Source organism: Oncorhynchus kisutch, linkage group LG13 (genome assembly GCF_002021735.2).
Source record: "Oncorhynchus kisutch isolate 150728-3 linkage group LG13, Okis_V2, whole genome shotgun sequence".
NCBI lineage: Eukaryota > Metazoa > Chordata > Actinopteri > Salmoniformes > Salmonidae > Oncorhynchus > Oncorhynchus kisutch.
The window spans coordinates 34,462,665-34,487,280 of NC_034186.2; the positions used below are offsets into that span (position 1 = coordinate 34,462,665).

At 42.8% G+C, this 24,616-nt stretch overlaps 2 protein-coding genes across 3 annotated transcripts in view; one reads left to right on the forward strand and one right to left on the reverse strand.

The window, feature by feature from the left end:
* The window catches only part of sema6bb (sema domain, transmembrane domain (TM), and cytoplasmic domain, (semaphorin) 6Bb), a 133,329-nt gene extending 117,662 nt beyond the window's left edge, over positions 1 to 15,667 (forward strand). For both annotated transcript variants that reach the window (XM_031786072.1, XM_031786073.1), the window contains exon 17: positions 10,323 to 15,667. In XM_031786072.1, coding sequence (XP_031641932.1) covers positions 10,323 to 11,191 — 869 coding nt within the window. In that variant the 3' untranslated portion in view covers positions 11,192 to 15,667. The remainder of the gene's footprint in view (positions 1 to 10,322) is intronic.
* Positions 15,668 to 20,369: 4,702 nt separating this feature from the next.
* Positions 20,370 to 21,970, reverse strand: LOC109901559 (G-protein coupled receptor 55). The gene is made up of 2 exons (XM_020497561.2): positions 21,739 to 21,970; positions 20,370 to 21,455 (listed from the first exon to the last, which is right to left on the reverse strand). Exon 2 carries the CDS (start codon positions 21,445 to 21,447, stop codon positions 20,494 to 20,496), a length of 954 nt encoding a protein of 317 aa, XP_020353150.1. The 5' UTR covers positions 21,448 to 21,455; positions 21,739 to 21,970; the 3' UTR covers positions 20,370 to 20,493.
* Positions 21,971 to 24,616: the final 2,646 nt, after the last annotated feature.

Sequence of the window (24,616 nt, forward strand, 5' to 3'; positions counted from 1 at the left end):
CAAGCTCATTACCATAACGCAACGTTAACAATTCATGAAAATCGCAAATGAAATGAAATTAATATGCTAGCTCTCAAGCTCAACCTTTTGTTAACAACACTGTCATCTCAGATTTTCAAAATATGCTTTTCAACCATTGCAAAATAAGCATTTGTGTAACAGCTAGCGCACCTAGCGTAGCATTTAGCGTTAGCATTAGCAGGCAACATTTTCACAAACACCAGAAAATCATTCAAATAAAATCATTACCTTTGAAGAACTTCAGATGTTTTCAATGAGGAGACTCTCAGTTAGATAGCAAATGCTCAGTTTTTCCTGAAAGATTATTTGTTTAGGAGAAATCGCTCCGTTTGGTACGTCACATTTAGCTACGAAAAAAACCTGTATCCAGGAGTGTAATTATCCCCGCAGCTCATTAGCATAACACAACGTTAATAATTCATGAAAATCGCAAATGAAATGAAATTAATATGCTAGCTCTCAAGCTTAGCCTTTTGTTAACAACACTGTCATCTCAGATTTTCAAAATATGCTTCTCAACCATTACAAAATAAGCATTTGTGTAACAGCTAGCGCACCTAGCATAGCATTTAGCGTTAGCATTAGCAGGCAACATTTTCACAAAAACCAGAAAATCATTCAAATAAAATCATTACCTTTGAAGAACTTCAGATGTTTTCAATGAGGAGACTCTCAGTTAGATAGCAAATGCTCCGTTTTTCCTGAAAGATGATTTGTTTAGGAGAAATTGCTCCGTTTGGTGCGTCACGTTTGGCTACCAAAAAAAAACTAAAATTCAGTCTTCAAAACGCCGAACATTTTTCCAAATTAACTCCATAATATCGACTGAAACATGGCAAACGTTGTTTAGAACCAATCCTCAAGGTGTTTTTCACATATCTCTTCAATGATATATCGTTCGTGGAAGTGTGCTTTCCCCTCTGAATCCCAGGAGAAAAGGCCTGCAGCTGAAGATTACGCACCAATTTACACAAAGGACACCGGGCGGACCCGTGGTAAATGTAGTCTCTTATGGCCAATCTTCCAATGATATGCCTACAAATACGTCACAATGCTGCAGACACCTTGGACAAACGGCACAAAGCTTAAGCTCGTTCATGGCACATTCACAGCCATATAAGGAGACAATGAAAAACAGAGCCTCAGAAATTCTGCTGATTTCCTGTTTGAGGTTTCATCTTGGTTTCACCTGTAGCATGAGTTCTGTGGCACTCACAGATAATATCCTTGCAGTTTTGGAAACCTTAGAGTGTTTTCTTTCCAAAGCTGCCAATTTTATGCATAGTCGAGCATCTTTTCATGACAAAATATTGCGCTTAAAATGGGCACGTTTTTTTATCCATAAATTAAAAGAGCGCCCGCTATATCCAAGAAGTTAAGCACACTTGGAAATGTCCCGTGACCACACCTGACACCACTTACTAAAACATCTGCCCATGTCTAACAATCCCATTTTTTTCTGATATTGTTCACATGTTGTGGAAGCCATCTGATATGTTTCCAGCTCTAGTCATCAATAATTCACTTATAGCTTGTCAATTAAACATTTTAAACGGTTATTTTGTGTGTGCTTGATCTTGTGTATTCTGAACTATGTAACTCTTATCTATCTTCTGATCATTTCCTCATAATCCTCCAGATGTCGTCTTTCCAAATATACCAAGTTTTTGCATGTCAGACTCATGTAATTACACATTGAGAGAAAATGATTTTGAACGCCAGCCCTGATCCCAATGGCTCGACTGCCCCCACATGGAGACAAAGAGAACTGCTCGTTTTCACGGACTCGTGAGACTCATTTGAATTTCCTGATGCAGCAGGAAAACTCTCTGTGGCAAAAGAGTGATCAAGTTAAGATCCGACATCTTTATGCTGCATGGCTGAGAAATAGTGTTCTTACCCGCAGTTAGTTGGGTCCCAGAGCCCCATAATGCCTCATTCTTAACCCCCACAGAGTGACATCCTTTTGAGACCCTTGGGATTAGCACTGTCCCTAATCCAGCACTAACTCAGCACTCAGCACAAAAAAATCAAATCAAAGTTTATTGGTCGTGTTTATCAGGAGTTATAGCGGTGTAGCGAAATGCTTATGTTGCTTCGTCCTAAGAATGCAGTCGAATGTCAAGAATGTACATAGCTCACTCTATATTCTATATTCTATGTCAAGAATCCGGTATATAAATAAATATCTGATGTGTATAAACGGTGCAACTAAAATACAATGTACAGTAGAATAAATATTAGAATAAGCTATGTCGGGGATACAGTATTTAAAAACACAGTGTGAAACAAGAATTGACCAGTGGTTCCATGTCTCTATAACATGGGATAGCAGCGTTGGCTGTGAGTGTGTGTGTGTGTGTGTAAGTGTATGTGCGACTGCCCCACAGAAGAAATACAGTATCAACCCACAGAGAAGCACAAGATTGAACTTCACTCAACTTTCTAGAGTTTACCCTGTTAGTTAACACTATTAACGTTTCCCTTTACTGTGGGAATTGTGATCGAATCAACGCAATACTAGCCACTTCCAATGCAACATACAGAAACAAAGCGAACTACGCTGTCACGCCTTGGTCATACTGTTTTGTGTTTTCGTTATATATTTTGGTCAGGCCAGGGTGTGACATGGGTTTATGTGTTGTGTTTCGTATTGGGGTTTTATAGGATTTGGGATTGTGGTTGATTAGGGGTGTGTCTAGTGTAGGCGTGGCTGCCTGAGGCGGTTCTCGATCAGAGTCAGGTGATTCTCGTTGTCTCGGATTGGGAACCGTATTTAGGTAGCCTGAGTTTCACTTTGTATTTCGTGGGTGATTGTTCCTGTCTCTGTGTAGTTTCACCAGATAGGCTGTAATTAGGTTTCACGTTCCGTTTGTTGTTTTCGTATTTGTATAGTTATTTCATGTGTCACTTTTTTCATTAAAGTCATGAGTAACCACTACACTGCATTTCGGTCCGACTCTCTTTCGACAAACGAAGAACGCCGTTACATACGCAAGACTTAGTATGCAAAACTAACTAAGCAAGAGATTTTGTTGTAGGCAGAACGCATCGGAGTAGGATTCTATTGCATTGACCAGCACCTGTACTCTACACAGACAGTGCGGCATAACCAATCAGAGCTGCAGTTGGCCTACATGCAAATAGACCATTGCCACATACTGTATGGATCTGTGCCATTTTATGAGTAGATGCGCTTTTTTTTAGATCAGAGCGAGAGCTGCATGTAGCCACGTGTGCACATTTAGTTAATTTCATTTGCTAGTTAGTGAGTTATTAGCACAGTTATAGATCATGTGTAGTTAGCAATAGGGGAGTGATTGCTTCCTACAAGAGCACAAAATGGGCACATTTCTTTGAAAAGCCAGTCAGGTAAAAAGAAAAAAAATTGAGGGGCAGTGTTTTATTTTGAAGAAATAATGGAATAGGAATAATAATGCATTTTGTTTTGTAAAGGGATTTCTTGCATAATTTCTTGCATTTTTAGTCACCTCCTTGTCTGAAGGACAAGTGGATAAACAGGTTAATGTCAAGCCTTGTTTTTATTTTTAATTAGGCAAGTCAGTTAAGAACAAATTCTTATTTACAATGACGGCATAAAAACAGTGGGCTAACTGCCTTGTTCAGGGGTAGAATGACAGATTTTTACCATGTCAGCTCGGGGATTCGAGCTAGCAATCTTTCGGTTGCTGGCCCAATGCTCTAACCACTAGGCTACCTGCCGTCCCTTATGAATGTCGGCCTACATTGAACACCACACATTGGCTGCTACTGTAGATTGAATTGAAAGAACAGCTATTTCCATGTTAAAATGTAATGGGATACATTAGCTCCATTGTTTTTGATGGTAGGCAACTCTGGTAGGGCTACATTATGATCAAATAGCCACAGTACCCTTCATGGCCACTGTTAAAACTGTAACTTAAAGCGGGTACAGCCTCAGTGTTCACGGTAAACGCACGCTGGAAGTTGCACAGCATTTTCACAATGTTCAAATTTGCGCTCAGCAGACTTGAAATTTGCTCAGTGCCTGAAAAATATTAGAGGGAACATAGTTTGTGAGTATGACGTGTGTGTGCTAGCTTGTGTGTGCGTGTTTTGTATGAGTGAGTGAGTGCATCACCTGGTAGACCGCCAGTGATGGCTGTTAAACAGGTTGATGGCCTGGTAATAGAGGGTCTTAGGGGCCATGACAAATTTCTTCAGCCACCTGAGGTGACTCCAAATCAATCATCAGCACCTCTACAACTTGATGATTGATTTGGAGTCATGCGTGGCCACTCAGTCATGGATGAACAGGAAGTACAGGAAGGGGCTGAGCACATACCCCTGGGGGACCCCCGTTTTGAGGATCAGCATGGCGGAGGTATTGTTGCCTTCCCTCACCACCTGGGGTAGGCCCGTCAGGATGCAAACTGGGTGTCTGATGCCTCATCTTTCTGAGGATTGGCCTCATTGTGTACAGGGGGCATTTTTAGAGCCAGGACCCATTTTTAGAGCCAGGACCCATTTTTAGAGCCAGGACCCATTTTTAGAACCAGGACCCATTAAGGAGAGGAGGTAAACCTTCAGCAACCTACTAAACCTTCAGCAATGTGTGATGGGAACAAATCCAACACTTCAACACTGAGGTGTTAACCTCAACAAATAGTAGTGTGTCTTCTCCTGCAGTCATATACAGTGCCTTGCGAAAGTATTCGGCCCCCTTGAACTTTGCGACCTTTTGCCACATTTCAGGCTTCAAACATAAAGATATAAAACTGTATTTTTTTGTGAAGAATCAACAACAAGTGGGACACAATCATGAAGTGGAACGACATTTATTGGATATTTCAAACTTTTTTAACAAATCAAAAACTGAAAAATTGGGCGTGCAAAATTATTCGGCCCCTTTACTTTCAGTGCAGCAAACTCTCTCCAGAAGTTCAGTGAGGATCTCTGAATGATCCAATGTTGACCTAAATGACTAATGATGATAAATACTATCCACCTGTGTGTAATCAAGTCTCCGTATAAATGCACCTGCACTGTGATAGTCTCAGAGGTCCGTTAAAAGCGCAGAGAGCATCATGAAGAACAAGGAACACACCAGGCAGGTCCGAGATACTGTTGTGAAGAAGTTTAAAGCCGGATTTGGATACAAAAAGATTTACCAAGCTTTAAACATCCCAAGGAGCACTGTGCAAGCGATAATATTGAAATGGAGCCATCATGGTGCATACAGCCATGGCACACTAGATGTATGTCTTTAGCATGTGAGAAAGATTAAGCTGAAATTGCGAGGTACGTGATTGGGGAATGAGAGATTGAAACTCCCGGTGGATCGTTAGACTAATAACACAGCCCAGGTTTATAATTTATTGCCTGTGACGTATCTCCTGAATATTTATTAATAGTTTATACGGTGTCCTTTTCCTTTACACCTAAATTGAGGATATAAATTACTACCCAACGCCAGCCAGTTATTGGAAACAGCATCCCTCCGAGACATACTTCTCTGAAAAAGAATCCACAGCCCAGCTGTTTTATTTACGTTGAATGCAGCTGAAAGTGCTAACAGCATCCACCTTGTTAAGTAGTTGAATTTAACACACCCTTATTGGGGTGGCAGGGTAGCCCAGTGGTTAGAGCGTTGGACTAGTAACCGGAAGTTCAAATCCCAGAGCTGACAAGGTACAAATCTGTAATTCTGCCCCTGAACAGGCAGTTAACCCACTGTTCCTAGGCTGTCATTGAAAATAAGAATTTGTTCTTAACTGACTTGCCTACTTAAATAAAGGTAAAATATATATTTTTTTAAATAAATCAACTGTACTCTATCACTTACCCCAAGCAGCAGAGCGGGCATTGTAGCAGCACAGTGGACTACTGAGTGGATGCAATTAGAACAGAATTAGCTACCTTAAGTAAAACTGTAATATGTCTAAGAGAAATATGGAAGCCTGATTCCAATAGCAGATTTTTGTGGAAATGCTATGGAATTTTAATTGAAAACACATGCTGGGTTTCATAAATGTTTTACCATATTGATCAGTAAAGGCACCTCTGACCAGACCTTATAAGGTTCTACACAACCTCCAGGAATCTCACTCAGTCACTACGCTACCTTGGTAATGTGGTCAGAGGAACTATAAATGCCATGACCACCAGCCCTATGAGTAAACACAGTGTTTATGGTGTAGCAAGGCTCAGACTCTGAAACTCCAATTTGTCTGACTGAAGAGCAGTGGAGGACCCAGATTACAGCAGGAGAGAGAGGGAGAGAGAGCGACCCAGAAAGAGCCTGCAGACTTCCAACAGAGTAAGAGGGAGCGAGAGAAAGACAGAGAAAGAAAAATAGAGACAAAGAGAGAAAGTAGCAAGATAGAGCCTGCAGTCTGTCTTTTAACAGAGAGAGAAAGAATGGTAGCAAGATAAAGAGAGAGAGGATAATGAGCTAAATCACTGAACCATGAGTGCAGTCCCTTATTCTCATCTATTACACACATACACACACAATCTCATATATACAGTACACACATGCACTGACACGTGCATGCACAGGGTACATACAAATACATTGCCATGCAGAGAAACAGTAAGTTCCTAGATCAAAGTCCCTCAGATCATTCTATAACACCGATAATGTCAGTCCCACTCAACCTCAGATATGTTTGTGTCATATGCATGTCCATCGGGAGTGTGTTGCTGCTTTTGTGCTGTAGTTTGAAAGTAGGATGTGTTTCATGTGTGAGCCAACCCACTCGCTGGTACAGTAGTTTCTATCCCCCTACACTGCAGCAGGCAGCATCACAGTTAATAACTGCATGTTTCCAGTCACCGCATACCCGGCCTCACTGACACCATGTTGGGTTTGAAAATCAATAACCCCACCACTAAAAGGCCAGCCAATTTGCAAGCATGGGCAGAGCAAATCCATACGCTGCCAGTGTTTTAATGAAGGGAATCTTAACCAAGAGCCAGGGCCACTGTGGCTTTTCATTAGGCTGGGCTACTCCGAGCCAGGGTCCATGGGGGAGAGGGCAGGAGGGCGCGACGCAGGGTTGAGATGGAGGATGGAGGAATGGAGGGAAGGAATCAGAGGGATATCCCTCGAGATGGAGCGAGAGAGAAGAAGATTAAAGGACATGCCACTGGAATGGAGGAGAGAGGAGGAGAAGATCAGGGAAGCGAGGGAACAGAAGATGGTGGCTGCAGACGAATGGAGAGAGAGATGGGGAAGATTAACCGCAACATCGAAATGAAAGACTGTGAAAGGTGTGAGCTCCGTAGCTTGGTGACTACCCCCTGAAAGAAACACAAACACATGGCAGTTAGTTAGTCTGCCTTCATAGCGCCATATCCCTCCGCCTGGCCCATTCCTCCCCATCTCCTCCACTAACTAGGCTGCTCCTGCCTCAGTGTTGTTCTCTTGTAATTGGAGCTGCAAGCCCAAGACGTGCTCAGTGTTCGTCAGGCTGACAGTCAGGGCGGCTTCCATTAAGGTTTAATAAGTGAGTCGGCGAGGAGAGGGTTGCTGTCAGCCCGGTGGGACAGCGAGAGAGACCTGTCCCCCTCCCCTCCCCTCTCCTCCCCATTCACCCCTCCCAGCTCCAGCTGCTTTGTCTCCCCCAGCCATTGACACAAAGCAGAGTGGCTCCAAAGGCGACAATCACTAATGGCCTAGGTTTTTCAGAGTGCGATGTGCATCGTCTCTCTGTGAGGAGAAAAAAAGGCGACACATTGGGTCTGAATGGGAGGAGAATGATGCTGCTCCAGATAGGGAGGATGCATTTCAATGGTGGTTCAGTATCATTACCAGGAAAGGGCAACCCTCCTCGCCGTATTCTCCAGTTGAGGTGTGGGAACACAGACGCTCATCACAACCTCTCCCCACACCGAGACGACAGTGTGTTATTGCACCGTACAGAATTGAATCTGATGTTCCATAGTGAACCCCGGCCGTGCATTTTCAGGGAGAAATGTGAAAGGGGATCTCCTCCTCAGTGTAAGTGAAGTATGAACATTTCCAGATGTGGATGAAATTATGGTTCAAAGTTGTTAGAGAGCCATCAAGGCTTGTGGTTTTTAGGAATTACCAAACCCATGAACCAATTCATTACCTCATTGGTTTAGGAATAAAACAGAGGCCACAGTAAATACATATGACAGCAGTGCCATATCCTGACAATGTCATTTTTTCTACTGTCTCTCGCTGCTGCCTGGCTGCCACTGAACATCATCATTTAGGAGCACAGTACTTTCCAGAATAATGTAATAGATACTGTCAGTGAATCCAAGTTGAATATTGGTCCGAAAAGAGAAAATAAATATGTATGAATCAGGGACATTTTTAGGCTGGCCGGGTGATGATGGATCAGGGATATGTTTAGAGAGAGAGAGAGAGATAAATGAGTGTTTAGCAGAAAACACAAGCACAATGGGGAGGACTATGCTTAGCCAGCAGAATGATGAGCTCTCTATGTGACAGATAGAGGGAAGTAAAAGGGAAAGAAAGAAAAGGGAAAATCAGTCAAATTAATATGAAACCAAAAACCCATACAGGTACTTTGTGAATATCCACTCTATAGTTGAAGATGCAATAGACACACAACACGTATTTCACTCACTGTAACTATGGTACCCAGCAATCCGCCATGTATTTCCAAGGTCTATTAAATAAATGATCAAACACTAATTAGAGCATAAAAGGACCTAGATTGACCAAGATGGCAACTTGATTAGCACTAAATCTGTTTCACTGTGGTCTTTCAATTCACACCTTCTATTGTTATGGTTTTTAATGTAGGCCGTCCCCATTCCCTGCCTCGTGTCAACGCATGGAGAATAATACTCTGTCTCGCCAAGCCCCAAAACCCACTAATTAGCTACTAGCTAGTTTCTCCTACCTGCTCCTAATTATTGCCATTTGTCTCCATTACAATAAATTTGTCAGATGATAAAGGTATGTTTGTTTAAAGCAGACCTCTGCTCCCTGCATTCTGGCATGTTCTTTCTCTGCTTTCTTTGCGGGGTGAATTAGTGGCTCCCAACATCCATTAATGACATCCATCTATGGGCCTTATCTTATCTCCCTGACACACCCATCACCATCCCTTGCTGTTCTATTCATTTAAGAAACATTTATTTGTCTGGGGCCTATATTGCAGTAGTTTGCCGAAGGCCTCTTTTCTCTTTCTTCATCCCTCTCTCCTCTCTCTCTATCCCTCTCTCTCGCTCTTCCTCTCTCCCTCTGTCTCGTTCTTCCTCTCTCTCTTTTCTCTCTCTCCCTCTGTCTTTCTCGCTCTCTCTCTTTCTTTCTATCTTTCTCTCTCTCTCTCTCTCTCTCTCTCTCTCTCTCTCTCTCTCTCTCTCTCACTCTGTCTCCCTCTCCCTCTCTGTCTTTCTCTCGCTAACTCTTTCATAGTTTTTTTCCTCATTTCCTCCTCTGGCTGGGAGTAAGCTCTTTGTTTTCTATTGGTATTGTCCCTGGTGCTTGCTTTGCAAAGAACAAGTTTTCTCCTGACATTTTCTTAATTGATCCATGGCAGCAGCTTTGTGCTCTGCTGTTTTTCCACTGCTTTAGTAATTCATATATTCCGATCTCCAGAGGAGCTTCTCTCAAGTTCTTTGCAGGGAAAATAAGCATATTTTCGTAGTCCTCTTTCAGATGTGATTGTATTTTCTTAAATAATTTCTCATGCCGTTAGAAGAAAATAACTTTGTGAAGTTCATGTGTTAATACAGTATGCAACTTAAAGCAATTACTCACTATTAAAGGGATAGTTCGATTTAAAAGGGATAGTTCAATGAAGCCCTTTATCCACTTCCCAGAGTCCCGGACTATCCCTTTAATTCCGGAATGTACAGGCATCTTCGGCTGCAAAGTAAATGTTCCGCAACGCTTCGGGGTTGGGAGATATTCTCAATCAGGAAGACAGTTATTACAGCCATTAAAATCACCATCCACTTTAGGTAATGAACACAATTAGCCGTTACACCAATAGCATATCTTCTCAGAAGAGCATTCCTCCCCACCCACTGAGGCACAGGGAAATAGGCCACTTTCTCAAGCTGTAATCTCCCACTTTACTAAGGCCAGAGCTGAGAGGATGTTAACTGTGCTCTGTCTACTGACTTTAGAACCCTGATGAAGGCTAAATGCAGAAATGTATTGTTGTTGTATAATGTATTTTTTTCTTCAACATCATTGTTCCCCAGGAGTGTCTGAACCCTCTTTCACATATCCACTGTATCCACTGACTTATTGACAGCATTTTCTGTGTCTCTGTTCATCTGTCTGTCTTTCTCTTCGTCTGTAGGTCTCCTGCAGGAGTCTTTCATTGACGAGCCAGATGGTCTGGTGTCAGTCAACCTGCTGGTTGTGTCTGCAGTCTCAGCTTTCGCCACGGGGGCGGTGCTGTCGGGCTTGGCTGTCTGCTGGATCATGAGTCATCGCCACCGCACACGAGGGGCAGGAGCCAACAGGAGCCGTAAAGGGGACAAGGAGCAGAACATGCTGGGTCAGGGCCGGAGCGGCTCAGTGATGAGCGTGACACGTACCAGTGGCAGCGAGAGACCCCGGTCACATTCTCAGGCAGACAACCCGTTCGTAATGCCCAACGGCTGGCCTAAAGGAGAGATGGATCCAGGCCTACCTACTCCAGAACAGACCCCCCTGCAGCAGAAAAGGCCTCCGCCCAGCATGAGAGATGTAGACTGGGAACAGAGCCAGACCTTCCTCACCTCAGTGGGCATGCCCTGCCCAGCCAACTCCGTCATCTACCTGAGCTCCAAGTTCCTGCAGGAGAGAGGTGGCAGGCACGAGGGCCCAGGGGATGTGGGGCCCCCCAACACAGAGCGAACACGTTACCTGGTCCTCGCCAGCAACCGGGAGCCACATGGGGGACAACCCAGGACCACCCTGAGGAACTCTGCAGGTGAATACAACTACCCAGCCACGCCACAGGACTCCCCAGACCGCAGGAGGGTGGTCTCAGCCCCCAGCACCCAGATGGACTTTGGGGAGCCTCCCCGCTGGACTCACGAGGGACTCAACTATAACAGCAATAACGGAGCGCCCTACCCCTCCCAGCGCCCGGGCCTGATCCGGGCCAACCACCACGGCCTTGCCGACTTCAGTCACCTAATGGGAAAGAGCGTGGGCGAGCCTACCCCTAATGGCCAGTGAGGAGAAGAGCGCAATGAACCCCCCTCTCTGAAACCCATTTCCCCTCAGCAACTGGAATACCCCTCAGACTCACTCTCCCTTCCCGAATCCTGTCCTGTCTGTCCTCTCTCACTGTCATTCAATGTTCTGACATCCCCGGCGTGAAGCCTGACTGACTAACTGACTGAAGAGACTGGGTCTCCAGAAGCCAGCAGTTTAGAGAGAGAAAGAGAGAGAGAGAGTTAAAGAGAGGAGGTTATTCTCCTCATGGCTGCAGCTCTGCTATCACCCTGAGAGGTGCACCCCTCTGCTCCTTACGTGGTTTAACCCACAGAGCATGGACTGGACACCATAAAACCAACCTCAAGGACTAGGAAGGGGTGCAAGGGAAGGGACATTTTGTGAAAAAGGAAAAACAAAAAGAAATGAGAACCGCTTCACTGATAATTTAGTTCAGTTCCAGATGTGAAAGGTCTCATTCTACTATCTTGTGCTCTGCAAGTCATTCTTTGGGTGTGACAATTTTATTTCTGCTTTGCTTTTGTGCCAGCATCCAGCAGACAACCATGTGCTTTTCCTTGTTTGTTTTTTCTGGCCACCTCTATCAGTCAGCTCTATCAGTCAGCTCTATCATTCAGCTTGTGTTTGATAGATATTAGCAATGCCAGGGGCACTGGATCATGCAGTATGGGAACGGGTTCCTGTCTTAATGTGGGCATACAACACACTGGATCTTCTTATTGGAATAAGCTTGATAAGGATGTCAACGATCCATCCCGTTGTGTTAACAATCATGGAAAAAGCACACATTGCTAGTGTGTTTCTAATGCTCTATTATGTGTTTCTAATCAGGCCTTGTAACGGTTTCCTCCCCCAGTCTGCAGCCCAGATCTAGCAACAACAGCACTGGACTTGAACAAGTCAAGGTGGAGGGGACAAAAACCAGCAGGGAGGCGATAACAGAGGATGGTACCTTAATATCTCTGTGTTTCCTTGGAGAAGTGGAGGGAACAGCGAAAGACAGTCAGAGGGCACAGTGGTATAAGACAACCTTGTCCCTCCCACTCCCTTCCTCCTTCTCTGTCTGTCTCTCCCTGGATCTATGTGACCTGACCTGAGGCCTGGGCTACCCGGCAGGCCAGCGGACAGGAGAGAAGAGTACATAGCCCATGTAGGGGAATGTGAGCCTGGCTGTGGGGGTTAGCGGGCCCAGGGCCCTGCCACTGGGGAGCTCCATTCAGGCTCCTCTCCCTGACACTGAGCCTCTTTGTGCCCCGGAGCAGGAGGAGATGGCTGCAACAAATAGCCGTTACGAGTCAGGGCCGGAGGGGCAAACCCAGTGCCCCAGCCCAGCGGAATATCAATGAGGATAGCAGCGCCCCCCTGCCCATCCCTCCGGCCCTCTCACAGACACTGGCACCGTTTGGGACTGGGGCTGGGACCAGTCAGGGTGGTAGGCCAGGGATGGGCCGATAGGGCTGGGGCTGGGAGACTTGCATCATTCAGACTGCTATCACTTCTATATCCCTGCCTTTCAGCATCTATACACAAGGGACATTGGCTCAACAAAGCAAAGTAGAACTATATAGGCGTGGATTGTCTCCCTCCGCTCTCTCTCGCTCTCTGTTTGATGTTCTCCTTTTGTCTGCCTCTCTGCTCACTCCCCTGTCTGTAGATCCGGTGGCTCGGGTTTTTTCATCCGTGTCATGACTTGTGTTTGTGGATGCTGCTCTATTTCAGGCTACAGCGGAAGTTGTCCATAATCTCCTTGTTCTCCCCCTAGTTCTCTGACCCGGTAGCCATTATCTGAGTGATTTCTGCCGCAATCCCCCAACATTCACAAATCAGTGTTAACTGCACCCTCACCTTGAGCGCTGGTCGGCAACACGCATGGAAGCGCATAGACTGGCTTCATTAGTGGGTCTGTGGGCTGGGAGGAGGAGAGCTGGAGAGAGATGGAGCTGGAGGGGCATGGGAGGAGCAGAGGCTGGGCTGATCTGGGTAGGACTGGCAGAGAGTGGTGTTAGAGAAACACACAACAGAGCCAGAGAGCACAAACATAAATCTTAGCAGGGCTTAAATACAAAGCTATGGCTACATTCAGAGCTGCTCTGAAACAGGGGGAGCAGATAGAGGGGAGGCCTGGCCTTGTATAGAAAGCCAGCTGTGTGGGTGGGCTGAGGAGAGGAGCCAGGTTCGACGGTGGATTTGTTTGTCTTAATGTAAAGGGCTAAACCACTGAGGTAGAATACTAAAAGAGATTCCTGGAGTGTAAACACATGATCTAGCTGGGTAAAAATGCCCACTCATGGCTGAGTCCAGGGAGACAAAGCAACAACTGAATGAGTGTGTATGCATGTGTGCCTTCATGTGAGTGTGTTGGTTTTTGTGTACTTGAAGTGCATAAGTAGTGAGTGTTGCCATGAATGAGTAAAGTAGTCGGGTGGATTGGGGAGTATATTGAAATAGTACATTCCATACTGTAGTAGACAAAACCACTCCTCCACGTTGTCGTCGTCATCCTCCTATCTCCATTATAGCCCTGAGAGGAGTGTTGGTTGAGAGCATGGGGCCTTGAAGCAATAGTGGACCCCTGGTGCCCCCTCTCGTCTCCTCTTTTTCTCCCAGCCAGTGGTGTCCCCTCAGTGCAGTGAGTGAATGAGGCCTACTCTGCCTGCCCAGCCAGGCGTGCTCCAGCTCTTACACTGTTTCACTAAGCATGCTTGATTAGGCAAAGTACATCCCAGCCCCTAATGGTGTGATGAGCCCCTGAGAAGATTAGCACAGACACATCAAGAGGGTGACGGGCACCCACTCTCCTCTGCAGCTATCCCCCCATACACACACAATCACACAGTTACACACACATAAACATACACACACTCAGACACACACACTGCACCCTAATCAAATTCAGGATGCAATTGAATTACAATCTGCTGTTATCCCCAGGCCAGGGAGGAGGGAGGCCAAACTTGTAACTCAGACCCATGGATTTGCTCGTTGGAAGAGCCACACATGATTATCTTAGTCCACCATGACTAAACAGTTAAGGAATCTGTGGTTCCCCATAATACAACCCAGGCTTGCACACAGACAGACAAACACACAATCAGCCTTTCCCTCTCTATATGTTGTATTAGCAGCTACAATAAAACAGAGGTAGTTTTAAATGTGTCAACACCAGAATGAGAAATCTGGGTAATTTACTGTGAAGCCCTCAAAAATCTTTGTTCTTTTGAAATCAGTTTTTAAATGTTTTAACCCTTTATCTACATTTGCAAATCCGCTGATGCAGTAAATTGCTTTCTTTGGCAGCCATTACTTTCTGCTGGACATGATATGTAGCTCACAGAGTGTTCCTCTCCCCCACCACCCACCCCCAACCCACATGACCTGATCTGTGTGTATAAATATCATGGACTGTGTGTGTCCCTGAGACCATGCCATTGTTTGTTGTTGGCTTGTTTTCCTGAGTAACCCAGTGATTTAGATAATGCCCCCCAGCCAGAAACTGCCAATGCCAGGATGGGATACTCTAGAAAGACTCAAACCAAATAAGAAGACATGTAACCCAATCTGCTGAGGAATAAACACGGGCAGCAGACATATTTATCATCGAAAGATAAGCACAAAAAAATGTTATCATTTTTGTAAAGTTGTAGAGAGCATTCTATTTAGTCTGCACTGATCATTCTTGTCATGTTTTTTTTGTCTGTTTCTGTGGTAATATTTGGTTTGAGTTTTTGGGATTTGTTGTATTGGATTTTCTATTTCCTCTTTGGTGTGTGAGTTTGATGATGATGATGATGATGATGATGAAGTTGATCATGATGAAGATTCTGTACTGTGAACAGCATCTCAGTATTTTCTCCCACTCTGATGCCTGTGCTGTGTCTGAGTTGTGTCTGGGAGGAGACGAGGAGGAGAGGAGGAGGAGAGGAGGAGGAGAGGAGGAGGAGAGGAGGAGGTGAGACAGACTGGAATCACAACAAAGAGAACTTTCCCACTTTTCCACTCCTCCAGAGTCGAGTCTCCTGCTACAGTGACAGACTCCTGCAGTCCTGTGGCTCTCACCAGAGGCTGTCTGTCCCTGCCTGTGACCAGGGACACTGTCATTAAATGACACAGTGTGTCCCTGTGTGTACATAATCTCAATGCTTAAATGTAATTTAAGTGCAGTAGCTGCATGACACAGCCTCTGTGTGTACAGAAGTAGCAACGTGTGAATTTATACAGTACATGCAAGTGTGTGTGCTTGTGTCTGCAAATCTGTCCATCACACAAACACATGCATGCACCCTCAAACAACTGCACACACACACACACACAAACACACACACGTACGCACACACACACATGCACACACACACGCACACACACACCCTTCAGCAGTTGAACACCATTTCAACATTGTCCTCAGCTCTGCCTGTCACTTAGCATGGAGACTTTGCTCTCTGTCAACTTTCTTATTCTAATAAACCACTCAGACATTAACTATCTTCTTGTATCTTCTTTTACTCCAGTTATTTTGACTATTTATTCTCCTCCTCAAGGATATATATATATATATATATATATATATATATATATATATATATATATATATATATATATATATATATATATATATATACAGTTCCCGTCAAAAGTTTGGACACTCCAACTCATTGAAGGTTTTTTTTTGTAAAAAAAAAAAAACGATTTTCTACATTGTAGAATAATACTGAAGACATCAAAACTATGAAATAACACATATGGAATCATGTAGTAACCAAAAAGTGTTAAACAAATCAAAAACATATTTCAGATTTCAGAGTCTTCAAAGTAGCCATCCTTTGCCTTGATTACAGCTTTGCACACTCTTGGCATTCTCTAAACTCCCGAGTGGACCAGCGGACTAAGGCAATGCATATTAGTGCTAGAGGCGTCACTACAGACACTGGTTAGATTCCAGACTATATCACAACTGGCCTTAGGACGACGCACAATTGGCCCAGCATCGTCCAGGTTAGGGTTTGTAAATAAGAATGAGTTCTTAACTGACTTGCCTAGTTAAATTAAGGTTAAATAAAACACAAAAATGAATACTTTGCTATCACTTGTGTCAAACACATTAGTACACTTCTCTTTGTAGCTATGGCGTTGTCTGAAAATACCCTCCCTGTCCAGCAGATGGTGGTGTTGGTCCATCAACGGCCTTTGACAGCCATAAAATAAGGCCTGGACCATACCTCTACTATGCCATGGCAGTCCGGTGTGGTCCTCCACTTTGCCAACATGAGTAATACCATTGTTGACAATTCTGAGGATTACCATCGAAAAGCATCAGAATGAATAATAGAAATAAACTCAAATAGGTTTGTCAGTATTAATGATATGAGCACATATCTCTTTCTCAGGGGAGTGTATAAGACAGTAACACATCTGTTGACAGGTAAAGGGGCTGTGAGGCCTGTCAGAGCCACCCATTCCCTGATGCTGCTTTATGGGTCCTCAGCCCCTGGTGCTGCAGTGTGGAGCTGGAGCCCTGGAGTCCTGGAACTGGAGTCCTCCCTCCCTCCGCCACCGCAGCCCTTGCTGGCCATCACGTTATCATAAATCTTCAAATCAATCAGCTGAGCCAGGGGCACATTCATGTGATGAATCTGATTCATTAAAGGATTGGACCAATGCCAGCCCAGCGGACACTGTCAGGTTGACCCACAGCTGAGCTCACTGCAGGCTAACTCACAGCTTCACAGCCCTGTTCTGTGTGTTCAGATTCCAGCCACACCTTGTCTTTTTGCATTCATTACAGGGCTGAATGGTGTTAACATCATGAACATGATACAAGACACAGTGTGCAATTTGAGGCCCATCTATCTGACATATTTATCAGGCACCTCTGAGAGAGAGAAGGAAAAGGTCATTCTGTTTAATGCTCTATCAGTTTGCTTTCAGGCACCAACACAGACAATCAAGCACAGAGGGCCGGACAGATGTACAGTAAGCTTGACAACAACACATCCAGTAAAGGACTATAGAATTACACAATCAATATAAGTGTGGAAATTGCCAAATAAATTACTAAAATTAAGCACATTAATTCGCTCTACAAGGGGTGTAGAGTCTAACTGGCATACAAGCAGTGGGTGAGTTTCAATTTTGGGGAAGATCATTTTCACCATAGAAATGCACCTTTAGAATAAAAGCATTACATACATAATCTTATTTGTGGTCACTTTTGTTAATAGTGTTTTCCCAGTAATGAAACATTTGTGTGTCACGTTCTGACCTGTATTCCTTTGTTTTGTCTTTATTTAGTATGGTCAGGGCGTGAGTTGGGGTGGGCAGTCTATGTTAGTTTTTCTATATTTTCTATTTCTGTGTTTGGCCTGATATGGTTCTCAATCAGAGGCAGTCTATCGTTGTCCCTGATTGAGAACCATATTTAGGTAGCCGGTTTTCCTTTGTGTTTTGTGGTTGGTTATTTTCAGTCTTTGTGTGTCTGCACCAGAGAACTGTTTCGGTTGTCACATTGTTGTTTTGTATTTTTGAAGTGTTCAGTTTCTTATTAAAAAGACGAACACTAACCGCGCTGCGCTTTGGTCCTCTCCTTCTTCCCAAGACAACCGTTACATTCTGCTTATAGCCTACTGCAGTGTGTGCATTGCTGCGCTTATAATGTGAAGAAATAGCCAAATAGGTCATTAACATTTTAAAGTAAATGTTCTGATCTGTTGCTTCAGCCTCAATGCGTAAAAACGTTTTTTTGATGCTAGTTGTTGTATTAATTTGGGATCTATTGCATCCCACAACTGTCCCAGACTACTTGTTGGAATATTTATTTCTCGCACAGAATAGAATAGGTGAATAGAATAGGTAAACTTTTGTACTATGAGGGATAGTAGATTGATATAGCCTAGTGCTTTTGTTAGGCCTACTCATCTTGTTGGCTGATGAAAAGTAAATGTGGACAGTTCTTCTAATATCTTCAATATGCGCCTCAGAATTGGATAAGGACCTGCCGAGTTGCATCCCTGAAGTGTCTGTCTTCACTTGTAGCCTCTGAGAAAGACCCGATCTCCTGATGGAGAGCCATGTGAGTAATAGGTGCTTCGGAGTATGCAGCACTCGGAGATGGGAACAACGGCCACTGTCTGCAAAAGGCATGGATTCTTTTAGGGTGCATCATGGCCACACAAAGGAAATGCCGCCGGGAAATTCGAGGCATTACCAAGTGGTTGTCAAATTGTGAGTGAGAGACTGATATGTGTACAGCCTGCGCAAAAAAAAACAAAGCAGAGGTCATGTCTTTCAAGCAACCTGTTTCAAATCATCATTAGAGTCACATCATGCAGCCTTACAATGTATTACAAATCAAAACATATAGCCCAACATTTGCCCAACGTAGAACAACTAAAGTTAAAATAATACATCAAAATGTAGCATATAGGAATACCTATTTCTTTGTTAACCACTCAACACAAAATAGCCACATGTGCGCACTCCCTCAAATCATTTGGAGAAAATATCCTTTCTATTTTATTCAGCTTTGTTCAATTTTGTTCCTCATACTATAAAATTATATATATATATATATATATATATATATATTTATTTATTTTTTTATTTTTTTCTAAACAAATCTTGTCTGCTTAATGAACTAGTGAAGCCCACAACCATATGGCATGCCAGATCAGGACCTTACATAAGGACAACTCAGTGTATGCTCTTCTGTTCTTCAGAAATAGACAACATTTTCTTCATATCATGTTTCCTTAGACCTTTCTAAAATAAATAATGGATTTATTGTGAAGGTGCAGGGTATATTACATAGATTTATTAGACTTTTTAAAATGTAAATGTTCCAAAGGTCTGCATCCGTGGCTTGTAGGCTAATGTCATGTGTGGAAGCCAGGAGGTGCTAAATATGTTTGTTAATTAACGGTCAATTACCATGAGACGGACAGTTATTTACTTGACAATCACCGGCTGACGAAATTTCATGACGCCCTAGCCAGGTGCACCGGTTTGTGTCAAGAACTGCAACGCTGCTGGGTTTTTCACTGGGTTTTTCACACTCAACAGTTTCCTGTGTGTATCAAAAATGGTCCATCCAGCCAACTTGACACAACTGTGGGAAGAATTGGAATTAACATGGGCCAGCATCCCTGTGGAGCGCTTTCGGCAGTGCAGCTCAATATTAGGAAGGTGACATTAACATTTTGTTCACTCAGTGTACATGACTCCATTTCAATGTTGAGTGTACAGTTGAAGTCAGAAGTTTACATACACCTTAGCCAAATACATTTAAACTCAGTTTTTCACAATTCCTGACATTCCTGTCTTAGGTCAGTTAGGATCACCACTTCATTTTAAGAATGTGAAATGTCAGAATAATAGTAGAGAGAATGATTTATTTCAGCTTTTATTTCTTTCATCACATTCCCAGTGGGTCAGAAGTTTACATACACTCAATGAGTATTTGGTAGCATTGCCTTTAAGTGGTTTAACTTGGGTCAAATGTTTCAGGTAGCCCTCCACAAGCTTCCCTCAATAAGTTGGGTGAATTTTGGACCATTCCTGATGTCAAGCAAAGAGGCACTGAGTTTGAAGGTTGGCCTTGAAATACATTCACAGGTACACCTCTAATTGACTCAAATTATGTCAATTAGCCTATCAGAAGCTTCTAAAGCCACAACATCATTTTCTGGAATTCTCCAAGCTGTTTAAAGGCACAGTCAACTTAGTGTATGTAAACTTCTGACCCACTGGAATTGTGATACAGGGAATTATAAGTGAAATAATATGTCTGTAAACAATTGTTGGAAAAATGACTAGTCCCATGCACAAACCGAATTGCAAGAACTATAGTTTGGTTGAAAAACAAGTTTTAATGACTCCAACCTAAGTGTATGTAAACTTCTGACTTCGACTATATCTTTTTTTACATTTTATCTGATTTTAGAAGCCATGTCAATATCCATTATACAATATAAACAATGTCAATATTGATTATTCAATATAAACCATGTAAATATCTAGCGTTCAATATAAATGTGAATGTATTTTAGCATAAAGCAGGGTATGATGACCATCCTGAACACAAGGGGGGAGACAATAGCCTGCCAAAAGTTAAGTCCAGTAAAACAGAACAGTTTTTAACATAAACTACCCTTCAGTTGTTCAAAAAAGACGACACCAGACACCTACATAGCTGGAAAATATGTATATAATTCATATATCTGTATAACCATCAGATTTTGAATGATTTTTCAAGTGACAGCATTCACTAGGCCAAAACAGAACATACAGTAGCTGATAATTCCTCTCAATTCCTATTCGGTTCTAGAGAGAGCAATTCTCTCTGGAGAGTCTCGATTCTCTCTTTGCACTGTCTTCCCTGGGATCAGTTCCTTGCGGAACTCCTTTACCAAGAAGAAATATCCAATAGCATCTAAACAGCAGTTTGTTGTGGCAATCCATTCTGAGACATGATAAAACTTATGCATCAAATTATACTGTTGGCAGTCAGTGGGGACTTTGTAGGCAACATAGAGTTTCATGAAAAATGCCATATGGATAGGAGTGTAACAGATGAAAAAGACTACCAAATTGGCTGATATTATTCTAATACTTTTTCTGTTGTCCTTATATGAGTGCATGTCCTTGTAGGCCAGCAGAGTGCAGATCGTCTGACATGAACAAAGCAGCATTGTGAGAAGAGGAACCACATATCCCAGTATCTCCAGAGACAGAATGTAGCCCAGTGGAAACAAATGGAATTCCCTCTCAAAGCAGGCCAGATTGTGCTCAGATCTATTGTGCTCCCTGAATATCACACACAGGACCACAATAGTCACCCATATCATCACACACACTACAACAGCCACTTGCTTCTTGGAGCCCATTCTCCTGGAGTGGAAGGGAAACTGAATGGCGATGAATCTCTGAACACTGATAGCAGTAACAGTGAAAATACTAGCGTACATGTTGGTGAAATTAATGAGAACCAGAACAGCACAGAGGCCAGGAGAGGTAATGCTGAAGAAGGTGTGGTAGATCCTGAAGGGCAGGAAGGTGATGAGGGCACAGTCGGCCACAGCCAGGTTGAGCATGTAGATGTGTGTGTCTGTAAAGCTGGCTCTCTTACGGTAGAACACTCTCAGAGCAGAGAGGTTCAGGGCCAGACCCAGCAAAAACACGGGGCTGTACACAACCCTCTGGAACAGCCTCACCTCCTCCGACATGTTGGTCTTACAGAGGTGTGGTCCATATGAATGGTTGGACATTATTCTCACTATGGGGGAGAGCATGGTCAGTTAGTATGATATTGTGATGTTTTACTGATGAAGGCTTAAGTTGTGGTCTTTACGATCTTATGAAGTTGGTAATGTGTTACTATTTCAAGCGTGTATTACTAAAAGTCACAATCAACATCAGTGAGCTGACTTCTGTTTTATGGTTCAGAGGTTAAGAATCGTGACATACACTATAACAGTTTTCCCTTGGTCTGTACCTCCCACTTCAATTAAAAACACATCGTTCTTTCTGTTGGTTCTGACTGTTAATAAATGTCCTACCTTAAAATGAGAGTTTCAGTTTTTTTATTTGATTGACAGCCACCAAGCATACAGATGTTTTTCACCTGTAAGTTAAGAGTCCACTTTTACTGTCTCCTTCTTGAAGCTGTGTGAGAAGCTAGACGTTTCTTTCAAGCAGTTTCCCCTTGACAACAGAAAAAGGAAGTTGCGTTTGATAGACTGCAGTCTATTTGCATTTCAAAGTATAGAAGTGCATAGGTATACTATCAACAGAGATGAACAGTTTGACAGAAATACATTAAAGCCTAAGAATATTTCAACAATAAGGAAGAGCCAAAAGCTCTGAAATGGATATTTTTCTGTTTTATATTACCTCCTCGCTATACACAGTCACAATATGAGAAGTACTTTTTACTTAAAGATAATGTTATTTCCTTTATATGGTCTGTTGTGTAAATGGTTGGGAAATTTAGACTGTTGGTGAAATATGTGTGTCTCATCGTGGTTTGGAGATTCACTTGTAATGTCTTTCTGTTTGTGTTGAATGTTGAATGTTCAAAGACGTGTATGTTCAAAGAGTAAAACGTGTTTCCAAAAGAACTGTGGTCCATGATAAATAAATACAATATATGCTACATTATGCATGTACATGTCTATTTACACGTTCTAAAATCCGGTGTTGGGGAAGCTACTCTGAAAATATAGCTTACCAAGCTACCAATTACTTCACACTGGAAGAAGTTAAGCTACACTGAAGCTACCCTGAAGAAAATGTTTAGTTTTCTTAACTAAAGTTACTTTGAAAAAGTATTTCACTACATGAAAACAACTTTGTGAAATATGATCATGTGTAAATCTGAAATGTCATAGACGATAAATTGCAAGAGTAGATCACTTTGGGGTCATATGTTAACAGAATGTGTAATTTAACCTATTAAACACAAAAACTATGTTTCAAGTGAGAATTAGGCAGGTCTGATGCCGAAAAAGAAAGGAAAGCACTGCCTATTTCACCCATATTTTATTTTATATAAAAAATAGTAATATGTAGTTCCAGTAGTTAGGTACACCACTAAAGTTATTAACTACTACCTAGATTTGAATTTTATTAAACTACCACCAAGCTACTACAAAATGTAGTTTAATTAACCTTTTTTATTTTTTTAACCAGGCAAGTCAGTTAAGAACACATTCTTATTTTCAATGACAGCCTGGGAACAGTGGGTTAACTGCCTGTTCAGGGGCAGAACGACAGATTTGTACCTTGTCAGCTCAGGAGTTTGAACTCGCAACCTTCCGGTTACTAGTCCAACGCTCTAACCACTAGGCTACTAGTTATGTAGTTCATTACTCCCCAACACTGCTAAAACCACATAGGCCTAACATTGTAAACATTGAAATTAGGGTAAAACTTGACTGACTAACAGGTTGTTACAGCAATATAATGTCAACATAATCATCAGAACTATGTATATGTTGAAATTGCGTTGAAAATTCCAAGTAGAAACATAAAAAATGACATTTGATGAGAAATATTTTATTTGACCTTGTTTCAATGTTGATAATAAAATGGTATGTTTGAATCAACATCGTTTTAACGTCATGCCATCAATCTAAATAAAGAGATACATTTAAATAAAATGTGAAGCCACAGTCCAACAATTCCTTACTGAACAGTGACTCCAACTGGTATATGAGGGATAATGCACTTCAGTGAGAACAAGTCTACCATCCAGATGCCTACCTTCATGTTGCTTAGCAAACAAACTGTGTTTGATTCAGCTGACCTATCATGTCAACACATTTTGACATTCATTTTATTTGTCACATACACCGAATACAACACCTTACCATGAAATACTTACAAGAGATGGTGCCGGAGGAGATGGCTGCCGTTTTACGGTCCCCTAAGCAATTGTGCTTTTGTGTGTGTTTTTTCACGTTATTTGTAACTTATTTTGTACATAATGGTTCTGCCACTGTCTCTTATGACTGAAAAGAGATTCTAGATATCAGGACAGCGATTATTCACCTTGTACTGGAAGAAATTTTTTTCTTTAACGAGTCGAATGCAAAGGATTTACCTCAGACACCCAACAAGACCCTCATCCCCGTCATTAGCAGGAGAAAGAGACTGAGATATCGGGGACGTAGGTCTGGGTGCCTTGTAAGGATCTGACGGCGAGTGGGTAATCTGCCTTCACCATCGGTCCTATTATCCAACGTACAATCATTGGATAGTAAAATGGACAAAGTACGAGCACGTATATACTACAAACGGGACATTAAATACTGTAATAACTTGTTTCACCAAGTCGTGGCTGAATGATAACATGAATAACACACAGCTGGTGGGTTTTATGCTTTTTCGGCAGGATAGAACTGCAGCCTCTGGTAAGACAAGGGGTGTCGGTCTATGTACCCTGCTCAAAAAAAAACACTTAAACAACACAATGTAACTCCAAGTCAATCACACTTCTGTGAAATCAAACTGTCCACTTAGGAAGCAACACTGATTGACAATACATTTCACATGCTGTTGTGCAAATGGAATATACAACAGGTGGAAATTATAGGCAATTAGCAAGACAACCCCAATAAAGGAGTGGTTCTGCAGGTGGTGACCACAGACCACTTCTCAGTTCCTATGCTTCCTGGCTGATGTTTTGGTCACTTTTGAATGCTGGCAGTGCTTTCACTCTAGCGGTAGCATGAGACGGAGTCTACAACCCACACAAGTGGCTCAGGTAGTGCAGCTCATCCAGGATGACACATCAATGCGAGCTGTGGCAAGAAGGTTTGCTGTGTCTGACAGCGTAGTGTCCAGAGCATGGAGGCGCTACCAGGAGACAGGCCAGTACATCAGGAGACGTAGAGGAGGCCGTAGGAGGGCAACAACCCAGCAGCAGGACCGCTA